This window comes from Aspergillus costaricaensis (assembly GCF_003184835.1).
Source record: "Aspergillus costaricaensis CBS 115574 unplaced genomic scaffold BO79scaffold_9, whole genome shotgun sequence".
Taxonomy (NCBI): Eukaryota; Fungi; Ascomycota; class Eurotiomycetes; order Eurotiales; family Aspergillaceae; genus Aspergillus; species Aspergillus costaricensis.
Window position 1 is genome coordinate 727148 of NW_020291809.1, and position 26133 is coordinate 753280.

At 48.2% G+C, this 26133-nt stretch overlaps 8 protein-coding genes and 1 non-coding gene across 9 annotated transcripts; 5 read left to right on the top strand and 4 right to left on the bottom strand.

Moving 5' to 3' along the window:
* Positions 1-594: 594 nt before the first annotated feature.
* On the bottom strand, positions 595-5073 carry BO79DRAFT_191735 (peroxidase/cytochrome P450 family protein; the record flags this gene model as incomplete). Its single annotated transcript, XM_025680847.1, has 12 exons — positions 4621-5073; positions 4391-4555; positions 4210-4318; positions 4067-4156; positions 3664-4006; positions 2806-3592; positions 2686-2747; positions 2149-2625; positions 1663-2080; positions 1365-1598; positions 1022-1298; positions 595-965 (listed from the first exon to the last, which is right to left on the bottom strand). The coding sequence occupies exons 1-12, from the start codon at positions 5053-5055 to the stop codon at positions 595-597; spliced, it is 3768 nt and encodes a 1255-aa protein (XP_025541753.1). The 5' UTR covers positions 5056-5073.
* An 893-nt stretch (positions 5074-5966) lies between these two features.
* BO79DRAFT_169990 (T6SS phospholipase effector Tle1-like catalytic domain-containing protein) lies at positions 5967-7641 on the top strand (the record flags this gene model as incomplete). The annotated part of the gene is made up of 3 exons (XM_025679516.1): positions 5967-6150; positions 6232-7149; positions 7202-7641. 3 exons carry the CDS (start codon positions 5967-5969, stop codon positions 7525-7527), a joined length of 1428 nt encoding a protein of 475 aa, XP_025541754.1. The 3' UTR covers positions 7528-7641.
* An 823-nt stretch (positions 7642-8464) lies between these two features.
* BO79DRAFT_281160 (HET domain-containing protein) lies at positions 8465-11191 on the bottom strand (the record flags this gene model as incomplete). Its single annotated transcript, XM_025688132.1, has 6 exons — positions 8465-8755; positions 8837-9135; positions 9220-9821; positions 9927-10479; positions 10549-10664; positions 10761-11191. 6 exons carry the CDS (start codon positions 11189-11191, stop codon positions 8465-8467), a joined length of 2292 nt encoding a protein of 763 aa, XP_025541755.1.
* A 649-nt stretch (positions 11192-11840) lies between these two features.
* On the bottom strand, positions 11841-13036 carry BO79DRAFT_191740 (Clavaminate synthase-like protein; the record flags this gene model as incomplete). Its single annotated transcript, XM_025680848.1, has 3 exons — positions 12722-13036; positions 12601-12667; positions 11841-12548 (listed from the first exon to the last, which is right to left on the bottom strand). The coding sequence occupies exons 1-3, from the start codon at positions 12973-12975 to the stop codon at positions 11841-11843; spliced, it is 1029 nt and encodes a 342-aa protein (XP_025541756.1). The 5' UTR covers positions 12976-13036.
* Positions 13037-14643: 1607 nt separating this feature from the next.
* Positions 14644-17402, top strand: BO79DRAFT_236560 (putative alanine--tRNA ligase). Its single transcript, XM_025684596.1, has 3 exons — positions 14644-15836; positions 16345-16407; positions 16465-17402. Exons 1-3 carry the CDS (start codon positions 14727-14729, stop codon positions 17278-17280), a joined length of 1989 nt encoding a protein of 662 aa, XP_025541757.1. The 5' UTR covers positions 14644-14726; the 3' UTR covers positions 17281-17402.
* Positions 17403-17553: 151 nt separating this feature from the next.
* BO79DRAFT_191747 (hydrolase) lies at positions 17554-18811 on the bottom strand (the record flags this gene model as incomplete). Its single annotated transcript, XM_025680849.1, has 4 exons — positions 18280-18811; positions 18185-18213; positions 17660-18135; positions 17554-17611 (listed from the first exon to the last, which is right to left on the bottom strand). The coding sequence occupies exons 1-4, from the start codon at positions 18746-18748 to the stop codon at positions 17554-17556; spliced, it is 1032 nt and encodes a 343-aa protein (XP_025541758.1). The 5' UTR covers positions 18749-18811.
* A 563-nt stretch (positions 18812-19374) lies between these two features.
* BO79DRAFT_170005 (MFS monocarboxylate transporter) lies at positions 19375-21473 on the top strand. The gene is made up of 5 exons (XM_025679517.1): positions 19375-19449; positions 19501-19831; positions 19944-20110; positions 20204-20985; positions 21053-21473. Exons 2-5 carry the CDS (start codon positions 19617-19619, stop codon positions 21230-21232), a joined length of 1344 nt encoding a protein of 447 aa, XP_025541759.1. The 5' UTR covers positions 19375-19449; positions 19501-19616; the 3' UTR covers positions 21233-21473.
* Positions 21474-22049: 576 nt separating this feature from the next.
* BO79DRAFT_142424 (uncharacterized protein) lies at positions 22050-24157 on the top strand (the record flags this gene model as incomplete). The annotated part of the gene is made up of 3 exons (XM_025678278.1): positions 22050-22236; positions 23061-23140; positions 23192-24157. 3 exons carry the CDS (start codon positions 22050-22052, stop codon positions 24155-24157), a joined length of 1233 nt encoding a protein of 410 aa, XP_025541760.1.
* Positions 24158-25461: 1304 nt separating this feature from the next.
* BO79DRAFT_t77 lies at positions 25462-25547 on the top strand. Its single transcript has one exon. It is a non-coding gene; the product is annotated as a tRNA-Thr (tRNA).
* The last annotated feature ends 586 nt before the right edge of the window (positions 25548-26133 follow it).

Consider the following 26133-nt stretch of genomic DNA (forward strand, 5'->3'; position numbering starts at 1 on the left):
TTCTGCTTTCTGCTTTCTGCTTTCTGCTTTCTGCTTTCTGCTTTCTGCTTTCTGCTTTCTGCTTTCTGCTTTCTGCTTTCTGCTTTCTGCTTTCTGCGTTTTGTGTTCTGCGTTCTGCATTCTGCATTTATCCCCTCCTTCCTAGTTTCTTTGCGTCTAGTTTCTTATTTCCTATTTCCTACTCTTCTTGCCTATTGCCTCTTTCTTGTTTCCTTATTTTCTTATTTCCTTCTTATTCCCTTTTCTTTTTTTTTCGACCCTTTTTTTATTTAGAGTTTACGGTTCCATGGTTCAAACTGACGGGATGGCTGGTACATCCGGGATTCGTAGAGGATTTTTGCATCAAGGTATAGTAAGGATGCGACACTTTCTATCTCATATTCATATGCTGTTGGATGTTACATTACAGATAAGTACATTAATCGCAGCTATAGCTCGTAGTTCTGGAGTACTTTATCCCAATCACTACCGCTACTACTACAGTATAGTGATACCTATCACAGCTGAGAACATCTCTCCATCCCATATTGAGGAAGCCATTCATTAACATCAATAAATACCCCAGCCCCTCCCCCTTCTCTCCCATACATCAAATCAATTCAACGTCCCCGAAAACCTCCCATAACTCTCATCATCCCCCAACATAGAAGGCAACGACGACGAAGACGTCCTAGTCACCTCATGATACTGATACTGATTATGATGGCTCTGTCCGAACGAATACTGAGTTGCCATGCCTATTCCCCCATCAGTCATGGTGTAGCTCTCCTGTCTGGTATATTCTGGTCCCCCATGGTGATGATGCGTAGTAGGTACAGCGGAGTAGATTGTATCGTCGACACCACTCTCGTCGCTGGTATCGGGATTCTGGTCTGCGGTAGGGAAGGCTGGTATTGCTGCTGCTGGGGGCGGGGGTGGGGCTTCGTAGGCGCCTTGGCCGTAGCCTGAGAAGTGGAGTTTCCATGCTATAGGTAATAATATTGTTAGCAAAATGGGTGGATGGTTGTGTAGGAGGACTTACTAGTCGGATCCTGGGTCATCCATGACCAACTATCATTCAGATAGACCCGTCTCCCATCGACGATGATACTCTTCAGCATGCCCATATCGCCTGGTGCTGGTCGTAGGTACTTCAATCCAGCTAGGACGCGGAGCATGGAGACTGCGAATGTCAATGCGATTTCCTTGCCTAGGCACTCGTGCGCGCCGTAGCCGAAGTGGATGTATGCGTTTGAGGGGCGGTCGAGCTTGAATGTTTCTGCGTCGGGGATGCTGCTTGGGTCGCGGCAGGCTGGGCCCTGGATGGGGTTAAATGGATTTTCAGGGTGGGAGGAGTATGAGTGTGATAGAGGTGGACTACTTACGAGGAGAGTGATCACTACGTCGCCTGGCTTGAATTCCTGGTCGTTGATGGTACGGTGGGCTCTGCAGACGCGAACGGTGCATTCCATGCTGGTTAGACGCTGCGCTTCGAGCACGTATTGTCGGAGAAGCTTGTCGACGGAGCCACTGGTATCGGGTTGGGAGACGAGATTCTGGATCTTTTTCCAGTGGTGGATGTTTTCCGGTCGGAGGTAATATTGTAGGACGTCAGCGATCTAGGTGATGAGGATAGTGTTAGAAGAACGTGTGTCACTTCGTCAGAAAATGGAATACACGAACCAGTCCAACAGGCGCTCCAACACCCCCAACTGCTGTAAGCCAGCAAACCTCCGCCGTCTCGGCCGCAGTCATGTCCATCTCCATAATCTGCTTTGCTACGTTGTTTCCATACCAGCGTAGGGTACTGACGGACTGCTTATGGCCAGTCAAGCTTCCAAGGATGTGAGTTTTCTGTGGCTGAGCTTGCTCGTTGACAACCTTGAGAGTAGACTTGACAAGGGCCTCGGCACTTTCAGAGGCCCATTTTCTGCGTTGTAGCATCAACCCCGGGTCGTTGTTATTGAAACCCCAGGTGCGGACGTTCATGAGATGTTTGTAGACAGTTGCTGCGTTCATGCTGCCGGATTCGTTCTCTGGGGTCTTCATGTCTAAGCAGAAGAGGTCTGCCATTATCCTTGCATTGAGGGGGATTGCGACGCTAGGATGGACAAGTAAGCCTCCAATCACGATAAAGCGATGTGAGTATCAGAAGATAGATCGACTCACTCTCGAATAATATCGACTTGGTTCAGGTCCTTGGACAGCTGTAGAGTGTTCAGCTCTAGCAATTCTTTACCTAGCGTAACAGTCGTATGCGAAAGCAACTGGCTGAATTGATCCGGGCTGAACAAAACGGACTTGACGAGCTTCTTCTGGGCTATATTACCCGGACCATCACCTCCTAGCATATAGTCATTAAATCTCTTGCCCGGTAGCATGTCATTAAGATATCTGGCCCACGGGACGCGGAATGTATCCTGGTCCTTCAATACCTCAATGATGGTCTCATGCTTCGCGAGCATGACCGTATGAGGTGGCGGTTTTGGATCCTCTTGACTGTACCTATCGATTGTTCCAATTTCTTTCGCAATTTGTTCGTTCATTTTACGGGTGAACATTGGCTGGGTTGCGTGGAGCGAGTTGTATGGGAACCATCCGGGCAGTGCGCGCTGGATCAATTTATGGAACATCGAGCCCCCCAATCTAGAGTTTGTTAGATACTAAGTCAAGAGCTATGAATCGAGTTGCTTCGTCGATACTCACATATCATAATCCTGTTGAACTTCCCGAATACCCCAGTTAGTGAGATTAGACGCAGTGTAATCCTAATCTGCTGTTAGCTCCTCCACTTGAAAGTGGCAGAGTAGAAGAGATTTGACTGACCAAAGTCAAAAACCGGTCTGATCGAACGAGAGTAACCGCGTCGCTAAAGACTGCTCGCCCAACAGTGTAAGGAGGGCATCCACCACAACCAGGATCCATAGCAGGCTTGGCGTCCTCCAAGAAGATCCCAGGATACATCTCGACCATATCCGGGTGATCGTACAGCTTCCGCAACAGATCGGCAATCTTAGGATCAGGGTTGATGTCCTCAAATGACGAATGCCGCTTCAATTTGAAGAAGTCACGCATTTCATTCAAGGACGCGAGGTTCCATTTCCGCGCAGTGAGAATACCAGCAATTTCGACCATGCGGAGTGCTTTGGGAACCATCCTGGCCCCAAACAGACCAGCTGGATCTTCCATGCTGTCTTTCAGGATCTGCACCAATTCGGCATCGTTGAACCTACCATTTTGATTGCGTTTCAGTCCACCGAATTCTCGCTTACTTGGGTCTTTCTCGATGCTTCGTTCGTAAGTTATCAAACCTTGCATGAACTCCTGTGGTGTAAGTTGCTCCAGCGGTTTCTTGAGGTCTGGGAACAGACTTTTGAAGAACTCGTTCGTCCACTGTTCGTCTCGCCGGGAGATAACCGAATGGAAGCGATATAGAAGGTTGAACTCTGCCGAGACCTGGTTTCCTACGCCTCGGGGAACACCATCAGCGTCGAAGGCTCGGCTCACGGCCACACGAGGGTCTAGGGTCCAGTCACTCGCCGAGTGATGAGTGTTGGTCAGTCCACGGAGGTAATCGTGTAGTGAGATGTTGACGTAGAGCCCATTTACGATGCTACTCCGGAGTTAGTTGAGCTTCCCCTAGTCACATACCTTTACCAGGAACATAACAGGAATTTGACTTACAGGCGAGTCACCTGGAATAGATCTTCGTCTTGCTTGGCCAGTGCCTTCCGTTTTGCGTCCTCGGATGTTGTCGGCGGTAGTGTGAAGCGCCCATTCTCGTTGATCTTCAGCAGAACATCGGCCACATAGTTGTGGAAGCGATTGTACATGACAAGGATCACGTTGACACCAGGGGGCTGACCCAACAGTCTCTTCTCGTGGAAGGTGTCAGGCTTGAGCATGCCGCGTTCCATAGTGCGCACCCTCAACTGGTCCTCATAGCTGGAACCATACAGAGGAGCGAGATCTAGATATGATGAGGTATCCGAAATATTGGGGTCGCGCCGGTTCGTACAGAAGACATCTATTTGGTCTTAGCGTCAAGTGGTTTGACAGCGAGATCAGCCATGTATTGTGAACTCACCGTGGATGATGATGCTTGCATGATAGAACAGAACCGAGGAGATGCCCGCGGGGTTTTCCCGGAATGTCCCTTCATCACGGGCCATGAGGACTGGATTTCAAGCGTTAGGATTATACTGTCTACACACGAGACTCGAGACTCACGATCAAAGAGAAGGCCAGGGTCAGGCTGCACTCCGTGCAGGGCCTTGAGCCGGGGTACCGATCTCGCATACGGACTGCCCGCTTTTCCAAGGTCGGGCTCTAATGGGTTCTATGGTATTGGAGTCAAATAGGTCAGTGATGTCTTCGTATTTCGGGCGACAGGTTGGGAGATTAGTCTCACGTTGTAACTTCCATCGGGAGTGCGATACTGATACTTATTTCCAAAGTACGACAGCGGGGGGTGCTCCAAGCTCTGCCAGAGCTGGTCGACCAGGATGCCGGTCAACCTCTGTCGGGACTTGGAGGTTCGCGGCAACATTGCAACGATGGCGATGACTTTTTCCATCTGCAGCGGTCAATCCTCATCAGCAAGGGCACTTTGAATGTGGACACAGATGGAAGCCGACTCACAAGCATTTGACGATCATCGATCGGCTTTCCTTTAGACTTCACTAATTGGATCAGTGTACGAAGATCATTTCTCTTGCCCTTGAGTCCTAGAGCCGAGAGATCTTTGACAAGGCCAGTGGCAAGGACCTCGGGATCTCCATATGACTCTCCAGCTTGGTATTTCACGTCATCTTCCACTTCTGCTAGCTCTTGTGCATGGAAGATCCTCGCATATAGCCGTTGCCAAAGCCCCTCTCCCGTCCCGGCAATGCTGGACAGAGCTGCTTTTGTGGCCTTTGGAAGGAAACGAGGCCTCAACTTCCATGTCGGGTGTTTATGGGAAGAGAAAACCTTGGCAACTATCTGAAAAGGGCGTGTCGGTTCATCTGCAAAGACCCGCAGGTAGAGAAAAGAAAGGAAGCAGAGGAGAAGAGCAATAAAAACGGAGCTCATCATTCAGGAAGGCGAGATTAGGCGAGGTACAGCTTAAGTCGTTAGTCGTATTGAAGAGAGCAAGCTATCGCGATATTTCTGCAATACAATTATGAGATCTGTGCCCGAATACTTATACACGAGGAATATCTGTTATAAATCAGCGCGCTGTGAGAACTGGGCCACCAATGCCAGCTGAAAGAGAACCCCTCGTCCCCGGCGCTTGGGGTAGCAGAGATCCTGAAGACCATACGGGGAATGCCGAGAAGACAATCACCTATCGATCCTGCGGACACAGCCCAGCTGAAAGCATGAGTTTCGGTCTAGCCCCGCGCCCAGAGCTGTCATTGCGACAGTCTGCAGACTTCGCCAGCCACCTGTCGTCTGATTCGTGGCAGAGACGGCACATATGCAGAGCAAAGGGTAGATACCCCCTCAGGTGGTCGTGCTTGAGGAGAAAATTCAGCCAGCCACTATGCAGGAGAGTGACAATGAGAGGGGTTTATCAAACAGTGTGGTTTTCAGCTGGCAAGATCAGCATATTGACAAACCAATCATCAGTATGAAGAAGGGGTCGGACCCCTACGGGACACAGACCTCATGCCGCGGCACGATCATCAGGAAAGCTGATCCAATGATAGATGCTGGATTGCATCTCGGCAGTTTTTACCTCACGAACACCCCCACAAGCGGTTCGTGTTGGATTATCCCCGCGGCCCGTCATGATCGGCGCTGGGCATCATGATTGTGGTCCCCGAAGGTGCTGCTGTCTGGACGGTTGCGTTTACCCTAATAAAGCTGGGTATTAGGCATGTCCCGCAATGTGCCATCTCTGAGTTCATTCTTTCTAGAACTCACCCATCTTTTCGACTGTTGGTTTTCCCATTTCGTACCTTTTATGTTGTTGTTCTACTTGGCCAGGATTTCTCCAAGCCATGCCACACTCAACTGTGGATCAGACTTCCAGCTTGGAAGCACCCTATTCTGGTCCCCGAAAGCTGGTACTCTGCCTCGATGGCACTGGAAATCAATTTATGGGGTTTGAGCGCGACTCAAATATCGTCAAAATATACCAGATGCTCGAAAAGAACACACCTGGCCAGTTTCATTATTATCAGCGTGAGTTTGTCCATTGAGTGGTCTGCATAGTAAAGTTAGCAACAAAGCGAATATTCAGCACAGAGCTCATACATTAGCCAGCCGGTATTGGGACCTACGTCGAAGGTCAATCATCCAGCTCCGGATTGCTTCGATATCCGCGAAAACTGCAGTCGAATATCATAACCACCATCGATCAAGGAGTAGGAACAACTTTTGAAAGCCATGTTCTCGCAGCATATCGCTTCATCATGCGATATTACTCCCCAGGTGATCATATCTACATCTTTGGATTCTCGCGGGGAGCATACACTGCGCGATTCCTAGCGGAGATGATCCATGAACTTGGTCTTCTCTCCCAAGGCAACGAAGAGATGATCCACTTTGCCTGGGAGACGTTCAGCAATTTCCAACAAGCACGAGGAAAGACCGATCGCACTGCGAAGGATGAGGCACTAATTTCATATATGAAGAAATTCAATACTACCTTCTGCCGCCCGCAAGTGCAGATCCATTTTCTCGGATTATTTGACTGCGTGAACAGTGTCGGCCAATTCGAGATACCCTTCCATCGCAAGTCGCACCAATACCTGGTCAGTCCGGCGGCTCGCCACATCCGACATGCTGTATCGATTCATGAACGTAGACTCAAGTTCAAGCCTGCCCTGGTGCTGCTTGACAAGACCAAGCCAGTGGATCTGAAGGAAGTCTGGTTTGCAGGGAACCATGGTGACGTGGGAGGGGGCTGGAGTCTGGCTCCCGGACAGTTCCACCTTTTGTCTGATACACCGTTGAATTGGATGCTACAGGAGGTTCTTCATCTGGAAAAGTCGGAGAGCAAGTTGTCCTTCCACACGCTCAATGTTGCAGACGTAGTGGAAAGAGAGAATGCGTTTCCCGGGAAGGAGGAACCAGGGACCACAGCGTATGATGTGCGGAAACGCACGAACCAGCCACACGATATGCTCATGTTTAATCGAGGAGCGACCTTCCTGATGGTAATCTTTTGGTGGATACTCGGTGTGTATACATCTCGCTGTGATGACCCAAAACTTGGTACTAACCTGCATAGAAATCCTCCCCCTCTTCACACGCCTCGAACTCGAACACGGCAAATGGGTTCCCCGGCAATGGCCACCCAACATGGGCGCGCCTCGCGATATCCCCGAAGACGCCGTTATCCATCCAAGTGTGCATGAAATGGTCCGGGCGGGCATTCTGGACCCAAAATCAATTCCACCACGCGGTGGGAATAACTCGCACCTGCCCTCCACTGCGCGGATTACTGGCGCGTGGAAAGCGATGAGGAAGAGCCAGGAGAAACAAATCTCGTCATTACTGCAGAAAAAGAAGGTTGTAGGCACGCCGAGGAGTGAATTTGATGGGAAGGCGGATTGAGGAGTATCTAGTTGTCATTCCAAATGAAGGGTGCTAGGCAGATGGTCGGTATTGTTCGAAGATTGTTTGGGGGTGATTCATAATGCCAAATGAAATAGGAGACGATATTAGCTGAGCGTAGAAGTCTCTGTCTAGGCTAGAACAAGCGATAGTAGAATCGAGTTCTGTGATTCTGCAGGATGTCCTCTTTGCGATGGTGCATTGCGGTCCATGTAAAGGGCTGATTCAGGTAATATACAGATGTCAGGTATGTAGTTAGTGTATCTATAATGAGAAACGTGGCCACATGAAGCGCCATCCTTGAATCAACCGTTGCTACCTCTAGCGACGACGTGCTTGCCTTATTTAAAGGACTTGAAACACGGAGTAAATTGACTGAGACTTTTAGTAAAGCAAAGGCTGGAGTGGGATGAATCGACCTGAGGTCAGCATGGAGCCTTATACTGACCAATCACACATTGAGAATACATATTATAACAGCTAGTATGGGGTGACTTCTTGGACTATTCTGGAGGCCGGCTGGGTATCTGTTTTTTATTTTCCTTCCTGTGCAGTCCAGAACTGGGGTGTGGGACCTATTCTTTGTTTTTACGTACAAACAGCAAGTGGCTTTCTCATGATGGGCGCTGACTGCTGCCGATCCATGAAAATGAATGGATCACCGAGTTTGATATCTACGAAGTATCTTCATTTTCATCGCTTAGAATTCGCGCAGATTCTATAATCAAAAGTGAGATGATCCTCATGCGGAAACGTAAACAAAAGTAACATTAATGACGTAGATACTCCCAATATGGTGTTGGTATCACTATGCCTGTATACCCTGATTGCCCGGTTTACGAGGAGGGCTGCATAGTCACGTGCATAGCTCTGTCTATTGAGGTTAAGCGAGCTCAATGGCAAGTTTCCAAAGCTCTATCTTTTTCATTCCCTCATGCTATACAAGGTGAAATGTACGAAACTGGGGGTTCTGGTTGATCCAATGTTTTAAAATGGCCCATGCCAGTCCAACGCGACGACTAATTCCGTTTTCCGTCTCAACGATCATCAGCTCAACGCCGAAAGATTCGGGCGTAGTATCACACAATCCTTCTCCTGCAGAATCATACCAGAAGTCTCCTTTCTCTGGTGCCACGCATGCAACGTCCATTCGATTATGAGGGGTGACAGAGAGTGCGAGCAAATTGAATTGAACAGCAGTTTCCCGTTGGTGAGCATGGTTGATTCGCTCCATATTGATAGAGCCAGGAATGACTTGAGCCATAAGATTTTAAGCTTCAATGACATGTATTTCTTTGTGTCGATAGACATGCTTTGCGCTCATCTTGAGCGGGTTGAGGTCAAGTGATTGAGTATAAACAAAGATGGATCCGAAAGGACAATCTTGACGCATGCTCAACGGAAATCGCGCGTCCATATCTTGCTTAGACATACTACCCCTTGGCATTCCATGAGCTTCATCACAAAGCTGCGCAAGGGATCTCCATTGGCCAACAATATTTTCGTATTCCTTCCATGTGGTTGTAGTGTTCAGTATCTTTGGCAGAGCCCCCGAGAAACACCCCCGCTTCCAGGCCATCACAACGGCAAGTCGTGCCAATATGAACTCTCTTGAACGATCCTGGCACTGCAGTATATATCCAACCGCTTCATTATCTCTCATCCAATCCGCTAACGTGATTTTAGATATACCTTTCATGTCTTCGGGTATGTTTTCCTCATCTCTCCAGTTGAGAGACTTCAGCTCATCCAGTTCGTCGAATCCCTCTGATTCCCCCAGAGTATTTGCAACGACCCGGAGAGCCGGTCTTCGAGTCAACCTAGAGGGTATCGCCCATATTGCTAGGGATCCTCGGAACTTTTCCCAGAGAGCCCTGTCGTATCTTGCTGATTTAAACTCGATTTGGTTTTTAATAGAAGACCATGACCAGGTGGGAAAAACGTCACCAGAAGTTGCAAGTCTCGTGGGATACGTTCCGCCCCTGGAAGTCCAGAGAATTGCATTACAGAACATATTCAGGGGTATGCCATAAGAATTGTCGGGTCCCCATTCCGTTTGTAGAACGCCTGCGAATGCGCGAAGAATATCACCTTCCCAGGTTAGTTCCCTCTTGGTAAACTCTTCCACCGCCGTCTCATATGAACTTGATGCAGTCCTTTCTTTAGAACCTTCTTCCGAGTAACCGTATAACTCATCGTGCATAGCTCTGTGGTGGGAACATTTATAAAATACGCTTGTGTCGGAGAATAGAACCTGTCGTGTTGCGAGCCTCCCCTCTTGGAACGTCCAGCCCCTAGTAGCCCATTTTGAATCCCGTAGGCAGTCTTCATAGTAGGGGACCCTGGAAACCAGGTATATTCCCTGTGTTGTTCCGACCCAGGATGACGTTCGCTTCAACATGTTTACTCCAGGAATACCGTGTTTCGCATCATCTCCAGCCAAGGCGACAATAGTTATGTATGACTGTGCATATATATCGCCCATAGAATTGAGCCAGTAAGCTTTCCTGTCAGGATCATCATCCTGCAATATGCAAAGGCAATCAACCCAGAGATATTCTATCGCCAGTCTCCTACAAGCAACAATGGCATCATCGATGGTTTGCGGTAGAATCTTGCTTTCTAGAAAGCCTTCCATAGCCAATTGCTCTATATTCTTCGTCGTTGCCTGCAAGCGAGTGCTCGTGGCTCCCCACACATAGCTCAGAGCTGCATACCGACATGTCACTGGGGCAATTGTAATGCACCGTTGTCTGGTGTCAATAACACGAAGCCCAGTTATGTGTGAGGCAGCAGGCTTCCTCTGGCAAGGATTCTTGTGCTCAGCAGAGTCATGACAATACCGTATCCACTCGGAAACCTTCTGCCAGTCGACCGTTTGTTGGGGTAAAGGTTTAGAGACAAGGTCTTGGCCACTGATAGGCTCTATTGTCCCAAGAAAGTACTTGCGATCTGCGATTTACGAGTCTTCAGTCACTGTTCTTCTAAGAAACGATTCTAACTAATTGAGAGAATACACACCGATAAACCAGTTTTTGAACATCTCATGGGATGATGACGTGTCACTCTTCAATCTTTCCTGCGAGCTTTTCAGCTGCAAAGACATCCCAAAACTGCATCTGACACCCCCGATTGTACTAGATCCGTAAAGTGGTCTATTCACATTTAAATGGCACTGCGAATCTGATGGCAACCCTGCTTGTTCCATAACCTCTCTGGCTACCCCTGCAAACATGCGGCAGGTGTTGCAGTAATGGGAATGTTCTTCTAAATCTTGGATAGATCCTAAACTTAGATAGATATCGTCCAGTCTGTTCGGAATCCAGCCATGTAGCGCATCTTGTGCAATGTCAGACTCAGATTCATTTAGCAGTAAACACTGTATCAGGTGCCTGAGTCTCATGTGTTTGCATCTAGGGCAGAGATCATCCTCGAGTGTATCAGGACACCGAGGGCAAGCTTCGTGGAAAAGTACTTTCTGGGTCCCTGGTCTATGGAAATCACCCTGTTTGAGACCATAACTGTTGTTAGTAGCACAGCATCCTGTAACCGTGCTTTCGACTAGGATGTCTTCCAGGCAGTCACAAAGTGGGCATATATTCTCATCGTCTATATCTTCCCGAGATCCTGAGACAAGACGCACCCCATCGTACGACCACTCCATGATAGTCGATCTTTGGATATTTCAGAGATTTTCGAAACTGAAGAATGGATCTTAATCTAGTAGATGAATTTTAACTGTAGTTCAGGCATATAATGACTCTAATTTGATAGGAGAGAACTGAAGAATCAGATCGCAGTAAGAAGACAAAAGAGGGTATATGAGTGATTGTTGGGCATCATGTCCTGATCCCGTGGGGATTTAATGCATAAATGCCCAACTTGGCCTGGATTCTGCATAACCGCCTATAGGCACCAACAAACTACTACTACTACCATTTCTAGCTGCATAAGAAGTAGCTTCCCAGACTACATGAGATAAGATAACTCCCAAATTAAGTCAAAACCAGTCAATGAATCAGCATTAGCATCTCAACCTCGTAAGTAGAACCAATAGACAATAGCTATTAGAGTATCTAGCGCTCCGGAACTATATTATTATCACTGAGCTATTCAACTATGAAGCTGTTTACATTCCGCTTATTTAAAATGCAGCAAGTGAGACTGTCATTCATATAAATCCTGCGAACTTTTGCATATAATCAACGTATAGTGAATGCTGCACAATAACAGCACTCAAGACGAAACTTCTAGCATAACCATACTCACTCCCCATTTTATCTGAAATCAAAAACCAAATCAAAGAAACCCAATCACACAGCAACAGCCACACCTCCCTCCCCAGCAACACCAACCCACCTCCCCCTCTCCTCCTCAAGCATCATCCCCGTCAAAAACCTCCCCTTCGCATCCAACGTACTCGGACTCTTAAATACATCAAACTTGAAATCATGCCACTCCTTCGCCGACCACATCTTGCCCGTCGCATCCCTAAAGGTGACATCATCATTAGGCCTCAAGAAGTACGCAATACTGTAACGGTCCTCCTCCTGCGTCTCCTTCAACGGCACAACACGATGCACCACACTCGCGAGCTCCCCACCAGACGGGAAGCGCAGACTATCGCCCACATTGATGATAGCATGGCCAGCACGAGGCTCGATGAATTCCCAGCGCTTGGTCTGGGGGGAGCAGTACTGCAGACCCCATTGGGCCGCGAGGAGGAAGGTGAGGGTGCCGACGTCGGTGTGCTGGTTGTGGCCGACGCTGGTGGGCTCGCTGATACCGGCTTCGTGCTTGGGGTAGCGTAGGATGCCGAGGGTTGAGGTGGACGGGCCGGGGTCGGCGTGGTAGGTTTCGAAGCGGGAGGGGCCAGTGAGACCGAGTTGGGTGGAGAGGCGCGACAATATTAGGAGGGTGATGGTGTGGGCTTGGTTGATGAAGTTGAAGAAGGGGGTGGATTTGGTGCGGATGCTGGTGGTGAGGTCGGTTGAGTTCTTGAGGTATTCGCGGCGGGAGAACTGTGGATGTTAGTATGGACTGGAATTGGTATAGAAAGGGGAAGTATCATACCTTGAGGGATTCGTAGCCGTCTCGGGTCTTGGGCTTGGGGCCTTCTTCGGTGCCCATGGGCTCGTAGCTGGGATGGTCAGTGGTGGTGATAATGCAGGATGAGTTGGGTGATGTGACTTACCCGAAGTTGTCGTCGTTGCGGGCATCCTGCATCTTGATATCAAGGGGCTGCTCGAAGTACTCCTTCATGATAGACAGCATGTCTTCCCAGAGCTGGCAGAGCTCGGGATCGCTGGTCATGTTGAGGTAGAAGAAACCATAGTTCTGGCAGACGCTGAGGAGTCTCTTGTTCTCCATTTCATTGTCTGCTCGGAGGAGGTCGAGCTCGATGGTTGGGAGAGACTCCGCAACGAGGATGGGCTCGGTGATGACCATGTTGAACTTTTGAGGGGGAAAGAACGCTTGAAGAAGGTGTCTCCGGTTAGAGAAAGATGAGTTGATTTGTTACTTTGATGCCAGAGAACTTGCAGCTTTCGAGCTTCTTATATGCGCCTGGGGTTGGCCCTCTCGTGACGGCCACGGCAAGTATACAGCATCATTGTCCGATGTATACAGATTCTCAAGTCTCTTTCCTACTTCCACCATGGCTAAGGGGCCAGAATCTCAGAGACGGCTCTGCAATGGCGTGATTCATCCCGATGTAACCCGTAGAAGGATAGACGATTCCATCCTCGTGTTCGCTAAGTGTTGATACTACCTTGCTAGCTGTTCTAGATCGCGAAATCATCTTCAGGATCTGGTCCACGGCTGGGCGATGGCAACTATGAGACGACGACTTGCTCGGGATGTTTGCTCGAACAGGAAGTTGTCTTCTCGAGCGAGAGAAGGTATGAAACGCATATTAGTTAGCTATACAAAGGATTGATCGATCAACTGAATGATTGGTTACTTGCTTGTATTACACGGATACAGCCACTACTATGCGTAAGCACTACCAAACAGCTAAGCATAACTACTGTACAGTACTTTTGTCGAGTATGAAGGATTGTTAGCGGGATCTGTTGATCTGCTAATGGTAAATCTGTAACGCCTTCCTTTTCAGGCAATGATCTGAGCTTTTTCGGTAGATACCAGGAGGCAAATGAGATTACCTTTTGATATTACAAAGGGAAAGGCTTGAAGGATTCGGAGATCCGTGGTCAAAGCGCTGAGTGTTCTACTTAGTAGGCACTAGAAGGGCCATGTAGTTGGTGCTTTTGCCCGGAATGCCTCTAGCTTAGAAATTCAAGGCAATGATAGGCGGATAGAGCCGACGACTCTAAAGGCATGCATAATTAGTTGACAATAAGTGTATCAACGAGGAAAGCAGGTAATAGTATTATGATTCTTCAGACTCAATCTAGATACCTCTCGGCAATAGTAGTCCGCGCTTGGAGCCGTCCTACCCCACAACTATCGCCACAACCAATATCACCCGAAGCAGTTTAGGGCTTACTCTTCATAAAAAGACATAACATTTTAACCCCATTGATGAGGCTATGTATAAGCTATTCACCCCCTGCATTTCTTTCCCCACATCACATGCATCACCTGATAATTCCTATCGGGGCATTTTAGCAGCTAAATAGCCAAACACGTAAATCGATCCTGTAAGTGCCGGGATGAACCCGATGTCGGTGCATTGTATATACCTCATACTAATATGACTGGGGATCAGCTAGTAACGGGCTAGATCTCCTGCTCCACTTCTCTGCAGTGAAACGGCCCCCAGATTTAGCACGGTTGTATAGCACGAAACGGTATTCACCTGGAGACGGCAATGTCCGTATTATGGGTTACATCTGCTAGTGAGAGGCTACAGCGCCTGCAGATGAAGATGAAGCCTAGATGCTTGCTGCAGATTGCCATCGCCGAAGATCTGGACTTGCTGGGTTGAGGGGACTCGTATTCTGATGCAGCTAATAGAGAAAGGGAATTGGCTAGGGTGACTAAATGTGAAGTGTAAGAGTGATGGCTGTATGAGAAAAGTGAGAAAAGTACGTCCCGCGGTAGTATAATTACCCATCATGGTAGTGATATAAACCTCCAGTTATTGTTAGACATCGCAATCTCAGTAACAACGTCCAAGTCATTCTTCATTCTCTTTTCCATTTACCCTTTGTTCTTTCATCACATACCTCAACACAATGACCGTACTATCCAACGGTCACGGTGCCATTGATGCAGTCACGGCCCAGGCCGCGCTGGTCCGTTCCCAACAAGAAAGGCGGCCCATTGAAAGCTTTGGTCACCTTGCAGACTTCGACAAGAAGGATGCTCCCGTCGTCACCATGTTCAGCGGTGGCCTGGACAGCACCTACCTGCTCCTCAAGCTCCAGCAGCTCGGCTACACCAACATCCACGCTGTCGCAGTAGATGTTGGAGCTCCTGTAGACGAGGCAGGTCTGACCAAACACGCTGCCCACTTTGGAGCATCGTTCAAATGTCTTGATGGCCGCGAGCTGTTTGTCAAAGATGGAGTCATGCCAGCCATTCGCGCTCACGCATCATACATGCGCATGTTCCCCATCAGCAGCTCCATTACTCGTCCGGTCATCGCTCGTCTGATCACAGACTACGCAAACTCCGTGAATGCAGGCTTGCTCCTCCACACTGCAAACTTGTCCCAGAACAGTCTTCCCCGACTGAACAACTGCATTCGTCTCTACGGCTTCTCTGGCAAATTCGGAAGCCCTTACGTCCACTCCGTGACCTCGCGCGAGAAGAAAGCCTCAGAGCTATCCGCAGCCGGACTGTCTATCATGGCTGAGCGCAAGCTAAGCGGAGACGAGAACCTATGGTGTCGAGAATTCGAAGACGGTCCGCTAGGCGACCCAGAGGGTTTCAACATCCCCGAAGAAGCCTACGAATGGACGCGGCGCAGCGGCGACTATGCCCCCGAGAAGCTCACGCTGAGCTTCGAGAACGGCAACCTCTCCTCCATCAACGGCGACGAGCTCCCCCTTATCGACGCCATTGCACTCCTGAACAAGGAGGTAGGCAAGTTCGGTCATGGCCGATTCGTCGGGCTCGAGTTTCTTTCGACCGACGACAAGGCATTGGAGATTCGCGAGGCACCGGCCGCTGCGATCATTATGGATGCGCTTCGGCACCTCGAGCTTGCTACGCTGGAGACAGACACGCTGGAGTTGAAGCAGCAGCTGGAGCAGAAATGGATCCGGGAGGCGATTGCCGGTCGCTGGGGTCATCGGTGTCATACCATGTGTGAGGCCGCTATTGTTGCCGCTTTGGATGGTGTCAGTGGGAGCATAACTTACGACATTGACCATTCGCGTTTCTTGCCTTGCTCCATTGTGGCGAAAAATCCGCGGTATATCAGGGATCGGGACCAGTGGGAACAGGGGCAGGAATTGCTATCGCGGATTTAGTTTCATTAGAGTATAACGAGTATGAAAAAGGAATTTTGTTTAGTTCAGAGATTTTTTCGTAATAAAACCTTTCGCTATAGCTTTCAGAGAAAAAATGTATTTCGCTATTCGCCTCTTTATGGTTACAATGAAAGTGTGACCAAACCGATAATGATCTGTTACAAATCTTACATACATTAGCGCGGACACGCCCTGACAGTGACAAGGACTGGTTGTTACACTAGCCAGAAGCTCGGACCACCCCCGTCTATCAGGTACATATACCCTGCTCAGCACCCACTACTCCACCACCTATCTTCTAAATCTACCATAATTTTTGGGTATTATTTATACACAAATGCACCGTCAGCTACGATTCTGACTATCTTTATCCCAGCGTGTGCCCTCCCAAAGACTCTACTGCACCCAACATCGCATCGGCAGATCTAGCCCAATCACAGTACGTCTAAACCTCCTAGTCAGCATAATCCGGGGCCCCAACCTAACAAATTGATAGATGTCCGAATCCACAAAGCTCATCTACCAACAAGACGGACAGCTGCTGCTCCATGGGGCCAAAATTCTCTTCATAATCCCAGTCTCCAACCTCCCAGAGGCAGACCAAGCTCTCGCCAAAGACTCCCCAGAAATCGAGCATGCCGTGGTGACAGACTCCACGATCTTCCACGTCCAAGGCGGTGGCCAGCCTTCAGACACGGGAACTATGACCACGGAGGTAGCGCCCAAAGCAGCTTCCATCTTCGAAGTGAAATCCGTCCGCCAACCAGCCCAGGGCAATCAGATCCTGCACTTGGGCCGCTTCGTCCCGGTCGGGACTACGCAGTTTGATTCCGGAGAGGAAGTCCAGCAGCACGTGGACGCTGAGAAGCGGAACCTACACTCTCGGCTCCATACTGCTGGACATGTCATGAGTTTGGCGATTCATGCGCTGTGTCGCGAGGGTGTGCTTCCCCCGGTGAAGGAGTCGAAGGCGTCGCATTATCCGGGGTCGGCGTCGGTTTCGTTTGAGGGCACGTTGGAGGGGAAGCATAAGGAGCTTATTCAGGCGAAGACGGATGAGTTTGTGAAGTCGGCGAGTCCTGTTAGGATTCACTGGTGGTCCATGGAGGAGTTGATGGAGAAGTGCTTTGTTGCTGAGGGGTTTGCGTTGCCCGAAGGGGAGACGCTGGGGAGAGTCGTGGAGATGGAGGGGTTGGGAAGTTATCCTTGTGGAGGGACACATGTTACGGATTGTAGTTTGGTTGGGAGGATTGAGGTGAAGAAGATTTCGAGGTCGAAGGGGGTTAGTCGGGTTTCGTATACTGTTGTATAGATTTGAGTATATAGAGTTTTGGAGTTATACTAGATCGGTTGTACTAGAGCTTGGAGTGTACTTGGTAGTATGCGGTATGATCTTACATATCATTTCAGAAAATCAATAGCGATACGGCCACCAAAATCAGACAGGAGTAATCTTTTGTCAAGTCTGTACATTCTCGATTTACTACGTAGGATTACATGTTTTGTTGGGGGTAGATTCTCGGTGCATAATGCGAAGTATCGTTGATGTGTACTGTTCAAGTAAGCTAAGTATCATACTTACCCTCTAAAGAGGAGGACTGATATCAAGACCATTCACAATCAACTTAAAAGAGTCATTTCTGCTCAATCACATTAGCATAAAATCCAAACGGCTGTAGGATACCTCATACCTCGAATAACTTCCAGCAGCATCTGAATCCAATCTGTATCTCAGACAATCATCAAAGTCCACCCCCACCATCATCATGCCGTCTACTTCCTCCCACAGCGGCCCTTTCAGCATATCCCCGCTCGGAGCTACGATGCAAGAACCACCTCTGGTGGCAAACTCCTCACTCTCGGACTTTTCCCCGTAAACCCAGGCAGGCTGGTCCTTCTTCCTGTGGCATTGGTTGGCACTCAAGACGAAACATCTACCCTCGCAGGCAATGGTTCTCATGAGAGGGGCCCAAGCGTCACGCTGATCGGCTGTAGGGGCTAGATAGAGATTGACATTCTGGCTGTAGAGGGAGTGCCTCAACAGCGGCATGTAGTTTTCCCAACAGATAGCAGCTGCTAGGGTGAGTTTCACGCCTTTGATGGTGGTAGTCACAGCACGGAGCGACGAGGGCTGCCCCTGGCCCCAAACCAGACGCTCACTTCCTGTCTAGTGCTGGTCAGCCTAATACCATATCAATACAAGAAGGGATACTTACCGGCATGACCTTTCTCCGCTTGCCAATCACTGTGTAGATAATAGCATCATGTCAGCTTCCACACTCCACATCCAAAAGTACATGCGGATACTCACCTCCCAACTTGGGACAGACATATACTACCGCACAATAAAGAGTCCCCCCAGCCCTCTCAACCAATCCAGTGACGATGAAGATACCCGTCTCGCGAGCCACTAGTTCCAGCTCCTCGCGGACTCCATCGCCCCTTCGGACTCCACTTCCACTCCCGTCCTGCCCCTCCAATTCCCTTCTCACCCACTTCTCCCCCGCTCCTTCAGGCGTATCGCCCAGATCCACCGCATCCTTGAAGTAGTTCAGGTATTGTTCTCTGCCTTCATCGTCTCGAGATCCCACCTTGGCTCCAAAGGTCGCCCCACGAGGATAGCCTCCAATGTAAGCTTCCGGAAAGAGAATCAGATCGGGTGATGGGGTCTGCTTGGCTGCTTGCCGACATTGCTGGGACAAGGCCTGAACAGTCTCCGGGGTGCTGGCGAGGGTGTGTGCCTGACTGACGGCGAGATAGATGGTTTGTGGTGAAGCCATTGCTAGTAGACAAATAATCAGAAAGACTGGATTTGCTATGTTCAGAAAAGACAAGAAGAGGTGTCCTTTCTACGGAGGTATACCAGGGCATTTGCCCATTTTATTAGAGCACAATACCCTTATCAGTTGAGCTTGGGCCTGGTACCTGATCCCTGTTCACATTACCCCTCAATTAAGCCCTTTTCTGTACCTTTTGATTCCCTGTTACTGTCGATCGTCAAATTAGTGCTTATCGTGGCAAGATGCTATCTGAAGTACTTTGTCCGCAGTTTTAGTGTAAGGAGTGGGATGGTAGAGTAACATCGGGGAAGGGCAAATACATGCCCCACCCCGATTACGGTGACGTGTCTAGACTTATCTTAGTGTCTGGAGACTATATCTTAGTCGATCTTAGGGAAGTTAGGGTAGCCAATTCTAGGCACTTCACCGTCAATTTGCTTCGGATCCAAGCGTCTCTGCTGACTTGCTTCTTCAGGAAATTCTTTCATCTCCGCGCCCTGTAACATGGACTAGTCCGAAACCGGACTACGAGGAAATATTCCTCGCCACGCCGCATTAAGACCACTATTATTGAGTCATTTTGTTTTTTTCTATCTTGATGACTGGAAATCACTCTCTTGTCTGCATGTCTTTGTTCTTTTATAAACTATGCAATTGTGACGGTCAATTCTTTTCAGAAATGCAATATATGCAAATAATAGGTATGTTCATTTGCGTTCTTAAAGCATTCGTGCTAATCAATTCCATTGTAGATTTGTTTAATTATCTTTCTACTGAATAATAAAGCAATTCGCGATCCAATTGCGACTATCATACCCATACTATCCTAATAACCAACCCACCGGTACCACTCACCAACACCACCAACATGACCGACAATAGCAGTGTCGAAGCATACCCAGAAGCTATAACCGAGTTCGACGAAAAGACAATCAATAATGAAACCATCAAAGAGAAAAAATGGGGCATACTCTCAAAATCACAAAGCGTCGCTAGTTGGAAAGATCCCGGCCCTCCTCCAGACGGCGGAGCTCTCGCATGGACACAAGTCCTAGTGGGACACTTGATTATTATGAATACCTGGTAGGTTCCAATGCGTTGCTTTTGCACGTGTAAAAGCTCAATTGGCTCCTCCAGGAGCGTGGTTACACTTTGTGCTGGCCGTATCGTGAAAAGTTTGCTGAACTAGGGCCAGGGGCTATATGAATTCGTTTGGTATCTTTCAGACGTATTATGTCGACTTTCTTAATCGCTCGGATTCGGATGTTTCGTGGATTGGGAGCGTTCAGGTCTTCATTGTCTTCTTCATTGGTACTTTTACGGGGAGGTTCACTGATGCGGGTTATTTTCGGCCGGTTTTTGGTGAGTATTTCTTCTTCCCGCAGATGCATCTCGGGCTTATGGCTTCCAAACTATGACATCCCCGCAATTGAAGATATATGCTAATTACTACAGTGGTCGGAACCATCCTCAGCGTCCTCGGCATGTTCATGGCCTCCATATCAACCGAATACTACCAAATATTCCTCGCGCAAGGAATCTGCTGCGGCATCGGCAACGGATGTCTATTCTGTCCAGCCCTCTCAGTAACATCCACCTACTTCGCAAAGCGAAAGATGCTCGCTGTCGGCATCTGCGCCTGCGGCAGCGCCACAGGAGGCCTAATCTTCACCGTCATGTTCCAGCACCTGATCCCACAGATCGGCTACGGGTGGACGATGCGAGTCTTCGGCTTCTTCACCCTAGCCTGTCTAATCATCTGCAACATCCTAGCCAGACCGAGAGTGCCCCCTCGGAAAACAGGTCCTCTCATTGAGCTCGCTGCTTTCAAGGAACCATCATACACCTTGTTTGCGGTCGGCATCTTCTTGACCTTCTGGGGTGTTTATTTCGCTTTTTACTATCTAAGTTCGTTTGGTGTTGCGATTATCAACATCTCTCAGGAGGAGTCGCTCACCTTTACTCTTATCCTGAATGGTCTGGGTATCATAGGTCGTCCGGTCCCTGCGTACCTGGCTGATCGGTATACCGGGCCGATGAATATTCTTATTGTGGTTACCTTGTTCTCGATTATTTGCGCTTTTGCCATGATTGGCGTCACGTCTATATCGGGGCTTTATGCATGGACGGTTGTTTATGGTATTGTGGGAAATGGTTTGCAGGGAATGTTTCCAGCTACGTTGAGTAGCCTGACGACTGATTTGCAGAAGGCTGGTGTCAGGATGGGCATGATTTTTGTGAGTTTCCCTCCCTTATTCACCCAGTTGCAGGGAAGGGTGAGATTGGTGACTAACATGGGTGTAGACTATCGTCAGTTTCGCTGTATTGACAGGTCCGCCTATCGCTGGTGTTCTGATCACGAGAGACAATGGCCGCTATGTATATGCGCAGCTCTTCGCGGCGTGCTCGATGCTCGTCGGGTTCTGTCTCCTTTGTGCGGCGAGATTAGCGAAGACTGGAAAGGTCTTGAAGTATAAGATCTAGTGCGTTACGAGCGGAACTGGATGGGTAGTAATCTTGACAGACTCTTCAGGGGAAAAAATGTGCGATTGATTGGGGCTTTTGTATATGAAGCATACGCAAGACATGAGATGTGACGGATGTATGGTGCACTTACTGGAGTTTTAGAATGCATGTGTTATGGGAAGTTGTTACTAGAGCGGGAAATCAAGCGATGATTAATGGCTTCTTACGCTACCTCTTGAACCCAGTGTCGAGTACAAAGATCTATAATGATAAAAGGTATTCAATTACGCAATTTCGGGGCCAACCTAGAGATAGAAGGGGTGGTAGAGGGCAATAGAGTGATGAAACTGCAAGACGCCGGGTGTTATCAGGATAAGTTGCATCTCAATTTCATTAAATTGTACAACGGTACGGGCTCTGTCCCCTTCACATGCCATTTGTCCGTTGAGGAGAGTGAACCAATACTAATCCTTTGCATATTTACGGGATCAGCGAATCTAATCTATCCCTGTCAGATACCAAGTGTGTATCGTTCTCGTCTCTCATTCGTCCAACACATCGGACTTTTTTAAGCCGCCGGGGTTACCCCTCTCTTTTATATACCAGGCTGATTCTCTGTTGCTGAAGGGTGGAGTGAGTAGTGCAACTACATATAGGACAGAATATCTCGAGTACACGGAACTATATACACAAGGCCACCCCAAAAGCAAGGTGTTAAAGAAATTCACGTGTTGACACATCTCAACTGCGGCGGTATACTTGTCCCTTTTCCTAAATCAAGATATGCTTAGCTGATACTCGCAAGAACCAGACCTCAGACCTGGGCTTTTCCAACATGTGCTTCATGGAGAACCCTGCACCCGTGTACTTCTCCAAGTGCAAGCATACTGTCGATATCCCTGAAGAGTCAACTCCTCGAATGTGTCCTGAGGCAGAACAGCGCTCGCCCCCATCTTGGTGTCCTGATCCTCCTAAACCGACAACCAAAGGATCAAGCACAAACCGTCAATATCTCTGCCCCTGTTGTCGAAAGAAATAACGGTCCTAGACCTGATGAACAGCGGCGATGGTGGCATACAAGTGCAAGTTCGGGTATGCCATCCAGGTTGCTCACTAGAAATCGCGGGGGAAGAAAGCTAGCCTTACTTACGGCCTTGTTTGTTGCTATAAATTGGATTTGTGCTCTTAAATCAAAGAACGAAGCAAGAGTATTCTATTTCAACAGACCCTTGTGCTTTACGTTAATATTTGTCATTACATTGCTTCTTTTCCTAGTTGTAATTCACTTCAGACTGTGGCTTAGTTAGGGTCGCTCGCTTTGTTCTTGTTAAGCGTACTGTGGCCGACAGATCTGCCCGCAGATAGTAGTCGTGCGTCCTCATTCGTCCTCTTCCGTGCTCCAAGATGCAGTAGAAACGGGATAAATCCTCGCGTTGATTGTGAGTCCGGAATTCTTAGCGCCCCCTTGGAGTCACGATGGTGCAGGAGGGGATTGGCGGGTAGAATTGAAGGACTTGGTAGTAGATCTTTCGGGAAAGGGAGAGTATGGTCTACATAGTATCAATGTTTCATTGTAATTTCGCTCTGAACCACAAATTACTCCTTGGAGCCTGGGTCAACTTTAAGAAGCATATCTGTTGGTTGGTGGTTAATTAATTGGGTGAGTTGAGTGAATGGCGCCGGAGCAGAAAAAGAGTGCTTAGTAACGAACCCATTGCCCAACTAGGTTAGACGATGTTACTCCATCCCTTCGAAGTGGCTCCCGCCGTTTCTCCTACCAGCTCATCGTACACTTCTCCACTTCTGGTCTTACTCCATGTTCGTTCTCCGCACTCTCCAGTAATAGTCATGATACTTTCGGTAATCCGCACGTGGCTCTATAATGCCATTTGGCCTCCTGCAGCTACGGAGTCGGACGAGTCAAAGGTAAGTTCAGCTGCATTCTCTTTTTGATACCCTGCTAAGTCATCCTTCCAGAATATTGCAACGTTACAGATCGATACCCCCAACACCTGTCAAATAAACGAAACAGAAGCCGGACCGTCTCCCCATGTGCAAAGTCTTCGAGCAGAGGGTCAGGATCACAATTCCCAAACTTCAACTGGCAAAGTAGAATGCACGCATATTCCTGGACGATCTAGCAATACTTTACCTTCTCCAGTTCCCCATGACCCTTATCTCGGTCTTCCAGTAATTGGAAATGGCATGACTGGAATCATTCTTAAGCTTGGGGAAGACCGTGCTGTGAAGAAAGCAAAGCAATATCAACCTGGGTACCTCCAGAACCGCGAGGATGTGGAGTACATGAATCAAATAAATCAGCAAACTCTGGATAATGAGATCCAAGTCTTCAAGCGCCTGGGCAGCCACAAAGGGATTATTTCTTACTTCCAGACATCCCAATATGGGATTGAACTAGCCCTTGCACAAGACAATCTTGAAACTTATCTAGAGACCTATCCAGAGCGCGATAACTCCCTGAAAACGAGCTGGATCTGGAGTATTATCAACACTTTTACACATGTCCACTCTTGCAAGGTATTTGTGGATGATATTGCTCTTCGCAATATCTTAGTGCTGGATGGACAGCTTAAGCTTTCTGACTTTGGACAATCTATCTTATTACCACATGGTACTGATATGACTTCGGCAAATGAAAACGACTTAAATGTCCAGATTGAGATACTTCACCTTGGTTGGGTTCTCTACTCTATTGCATCCTGGCGCGTCCATAAATACTATTTCTTCAGCCCCGAAAACCCTGATTTGTGTTGGCCCGAACCAGACTCATTCCCAAATGCTGATTATGTTCTCTTTGGAGCAATAATCAAGAAGTGCTGGCGGGGCGAATATACGAGTATGGATGATGTGAGAGATGAGGCTCACCAATTGCTCACTGGCGACAAAAATCATCCAGTGCGCAATCTCGGTGACGAATCTTGACCGGCTTGATTACGTCTCCTGAAGGGATCCATCAGTCTTCTGGAGATGGTTTACGAATCTCGCTATGGTTTAAGAGCCTCTGTTCCGGTAGACTCATGAAATGCCGGTCGTCCTTGGAGAGCCCTGGGCTAAACTGGTCTGCGCGGATTCTGTGAAGTATTCCAATAAGCAGAACAACGGGTTGAAAGCAATCGCTGAGTTCCTCACTGCCCACTTGCTTTAGTCGTTGGGAAGATGGCAAGATATAGCAGCTTGCATTGGAAAGGCAGAGAACTGGTACCAACGATAGTTGTGTTTTGGTGCATCAGAAAAAACCTGCCTACACATCAAAGGCCGCTAATTTGGGGACTACATATCAAGATTGTCTGTCTGGAAGCAGAACAGGATGGTACAGCTTAGATCTATTGTGCTAGCAAATTCATGCAGAGCAAGACAACCTCGAAAGAGCAGTGATACATTGCCTACGCTAACTAAGAAGAAGTTGCACGCGGGGTGTCCTTCTTGTGTTTTCCCAGATCACCTGGGACGCGTCGAGGCAGGAACGGAAAAGAACGGTTGTTTCCATGCATTGTGAGGGTTTTCTTGCTTGCTGGCTCGAAGGGCTATTGGCCAATGCATACATAATTGCTGTCGGTCTTCTTCCATAATTACATGGCAAGGCCCAATATTTGAGTTAGGAACTTCCATCCCGACAGTGACTTCGTGGGCAGTCTGAGTGAAATTGGACATCCCAGAGGCAAATAAAGTTGAACTTCCTCAATCCGCATGCTCTGCATCGGGGTAATTCCGAGCCAGATGGTGGAAGGTCTTGCTGGTGAATATTACACAGTTAGTGGGGGTGAAGTCATTGCAATGGTATTCAATCATGTGTTTCGCAAAATAAATATAGTGAATAAATGCTTACTTGGCTTTTTATTTAAAATTTTTATTTACTTATTTTTGGTCTGGTTGGGGAGAAAGGCGGGGGCGGGGATGAAAAGATGTTTAATTGGAGATAGCATCATCATCCTTCACACTGTTCAACTAATTATGATATTAAAATTACAAGAAACCCTCCTATTTCTTATAAACATGTATTATCGTAGTTGATACTACTAGAACACTTTTTCACCTGTAGATAATGTTATCCTGATAGTAGTTGCGTGACGTTGCGTCAAGTACTAGTAGTCTCTCTCCTACCCCTGCCAAAGATATATATATCCGGAGCATACCACCTACCAACGTCAAACTTTGTTACTAGTATGTACTAAAGCCAAGCTATGCAGGCTATAGATTAATGTTGAGAGGCGTTTTTCAACAAGTCAGCCCTTGTAGCTCAGTGGTAGAGCGCTTCACTCGTATTCCAAATACTGCCATGAAGAGGTCCGCGGTTCAATCCCGCGTGGGGGCACTTGTTTTTTCGTTTTTCTTTTTTCCATTGTTGTCGGGGCACACACAAACCATACTAGTAGACAACCAATCAAATAACAGTCAAATTCTTTTACTAGTTCCATGGATAGTATTCCTGAGTCATTCATGGAGTTTGTCCGAAGCTTCCCGCCGCTCCCGGTGCCAGAGGCACATTTTTATTCCTACACCAATCCTTACGACATTGTGCCATGGTTCAGAGACTTGCCGTGATTCTCCCTCGCTTTACTACCCAGGCTTATGGTTTGTCTATTCGTTCATTTACGGACGATATTCATGACGGTTTGAAGGCCATTTCTGAGTACGCGTCTCAAGTTGAGACTCAGTTGCTCGGTGACCGGCCTTAATAAGGTAGCTTCTGTCCGTAGCACACTAGCTAATATAGGTGAAAAGTGGAGTCAAACCCTGCAGCTCACTGGTCAGAGCTTCAGTTATACCCATTTTCTCGTCCCATTCATTATACCTGGGATATGGCTTCGGTTCGAGTCCGAGCCGGGGACATCCTGCTTCTCCCCGGCTAATAAGCCATGCTAATAAGCCATGTGGCCTTATTTGCTACTAGGATACTC

Bases quoted from the DNA above. Each gene is read 5' to 3' on its own strand.
- BO79DRAFT_236560 (XM_025684596.1), top strand. From the start codon at position 14,727: ATGACCGTACTATCCAACGGTCACGGTGCCATTGATGCAGTCACGGCC. The intron at 15,837-16,344 runs GTCAGTGGGAGC...TCTTTATCCCAG, and splicing joins TTGTTGCCGCTTTGGATGGT to CGTGTGCCCTCCCAAAGACT. The intron at 16,408-16,464 runs GTACGTCTAAAC...ACAAATTGATAG, and splicing joins GCAGATCTAGCCCAATCACA to ATGTCCGAATCCACAAAGCT.
- BO79DRAFT_170005 (XM_025679517.1), top strand. From the start codon at position 19,617: ATGACCGACAATAGCAGTGTCGAAGCATACCCAGAAGCTATAACCGAG. The intron at 20,111-20,203 runs GTGAGTATTTCT...TAATTACTACAG, and splicing joins TTATTTTCGGCCGGTTTTTG to TGGTCGGAACCATCCTCAGC. The intron at 20,986-21,052 runs GTGAGTTTCCCT...ACATGGGTGTAG, and splicing joins TCAGGATGGGCATGATTTTT to ACTATCGTCAGTTTCGCTGT.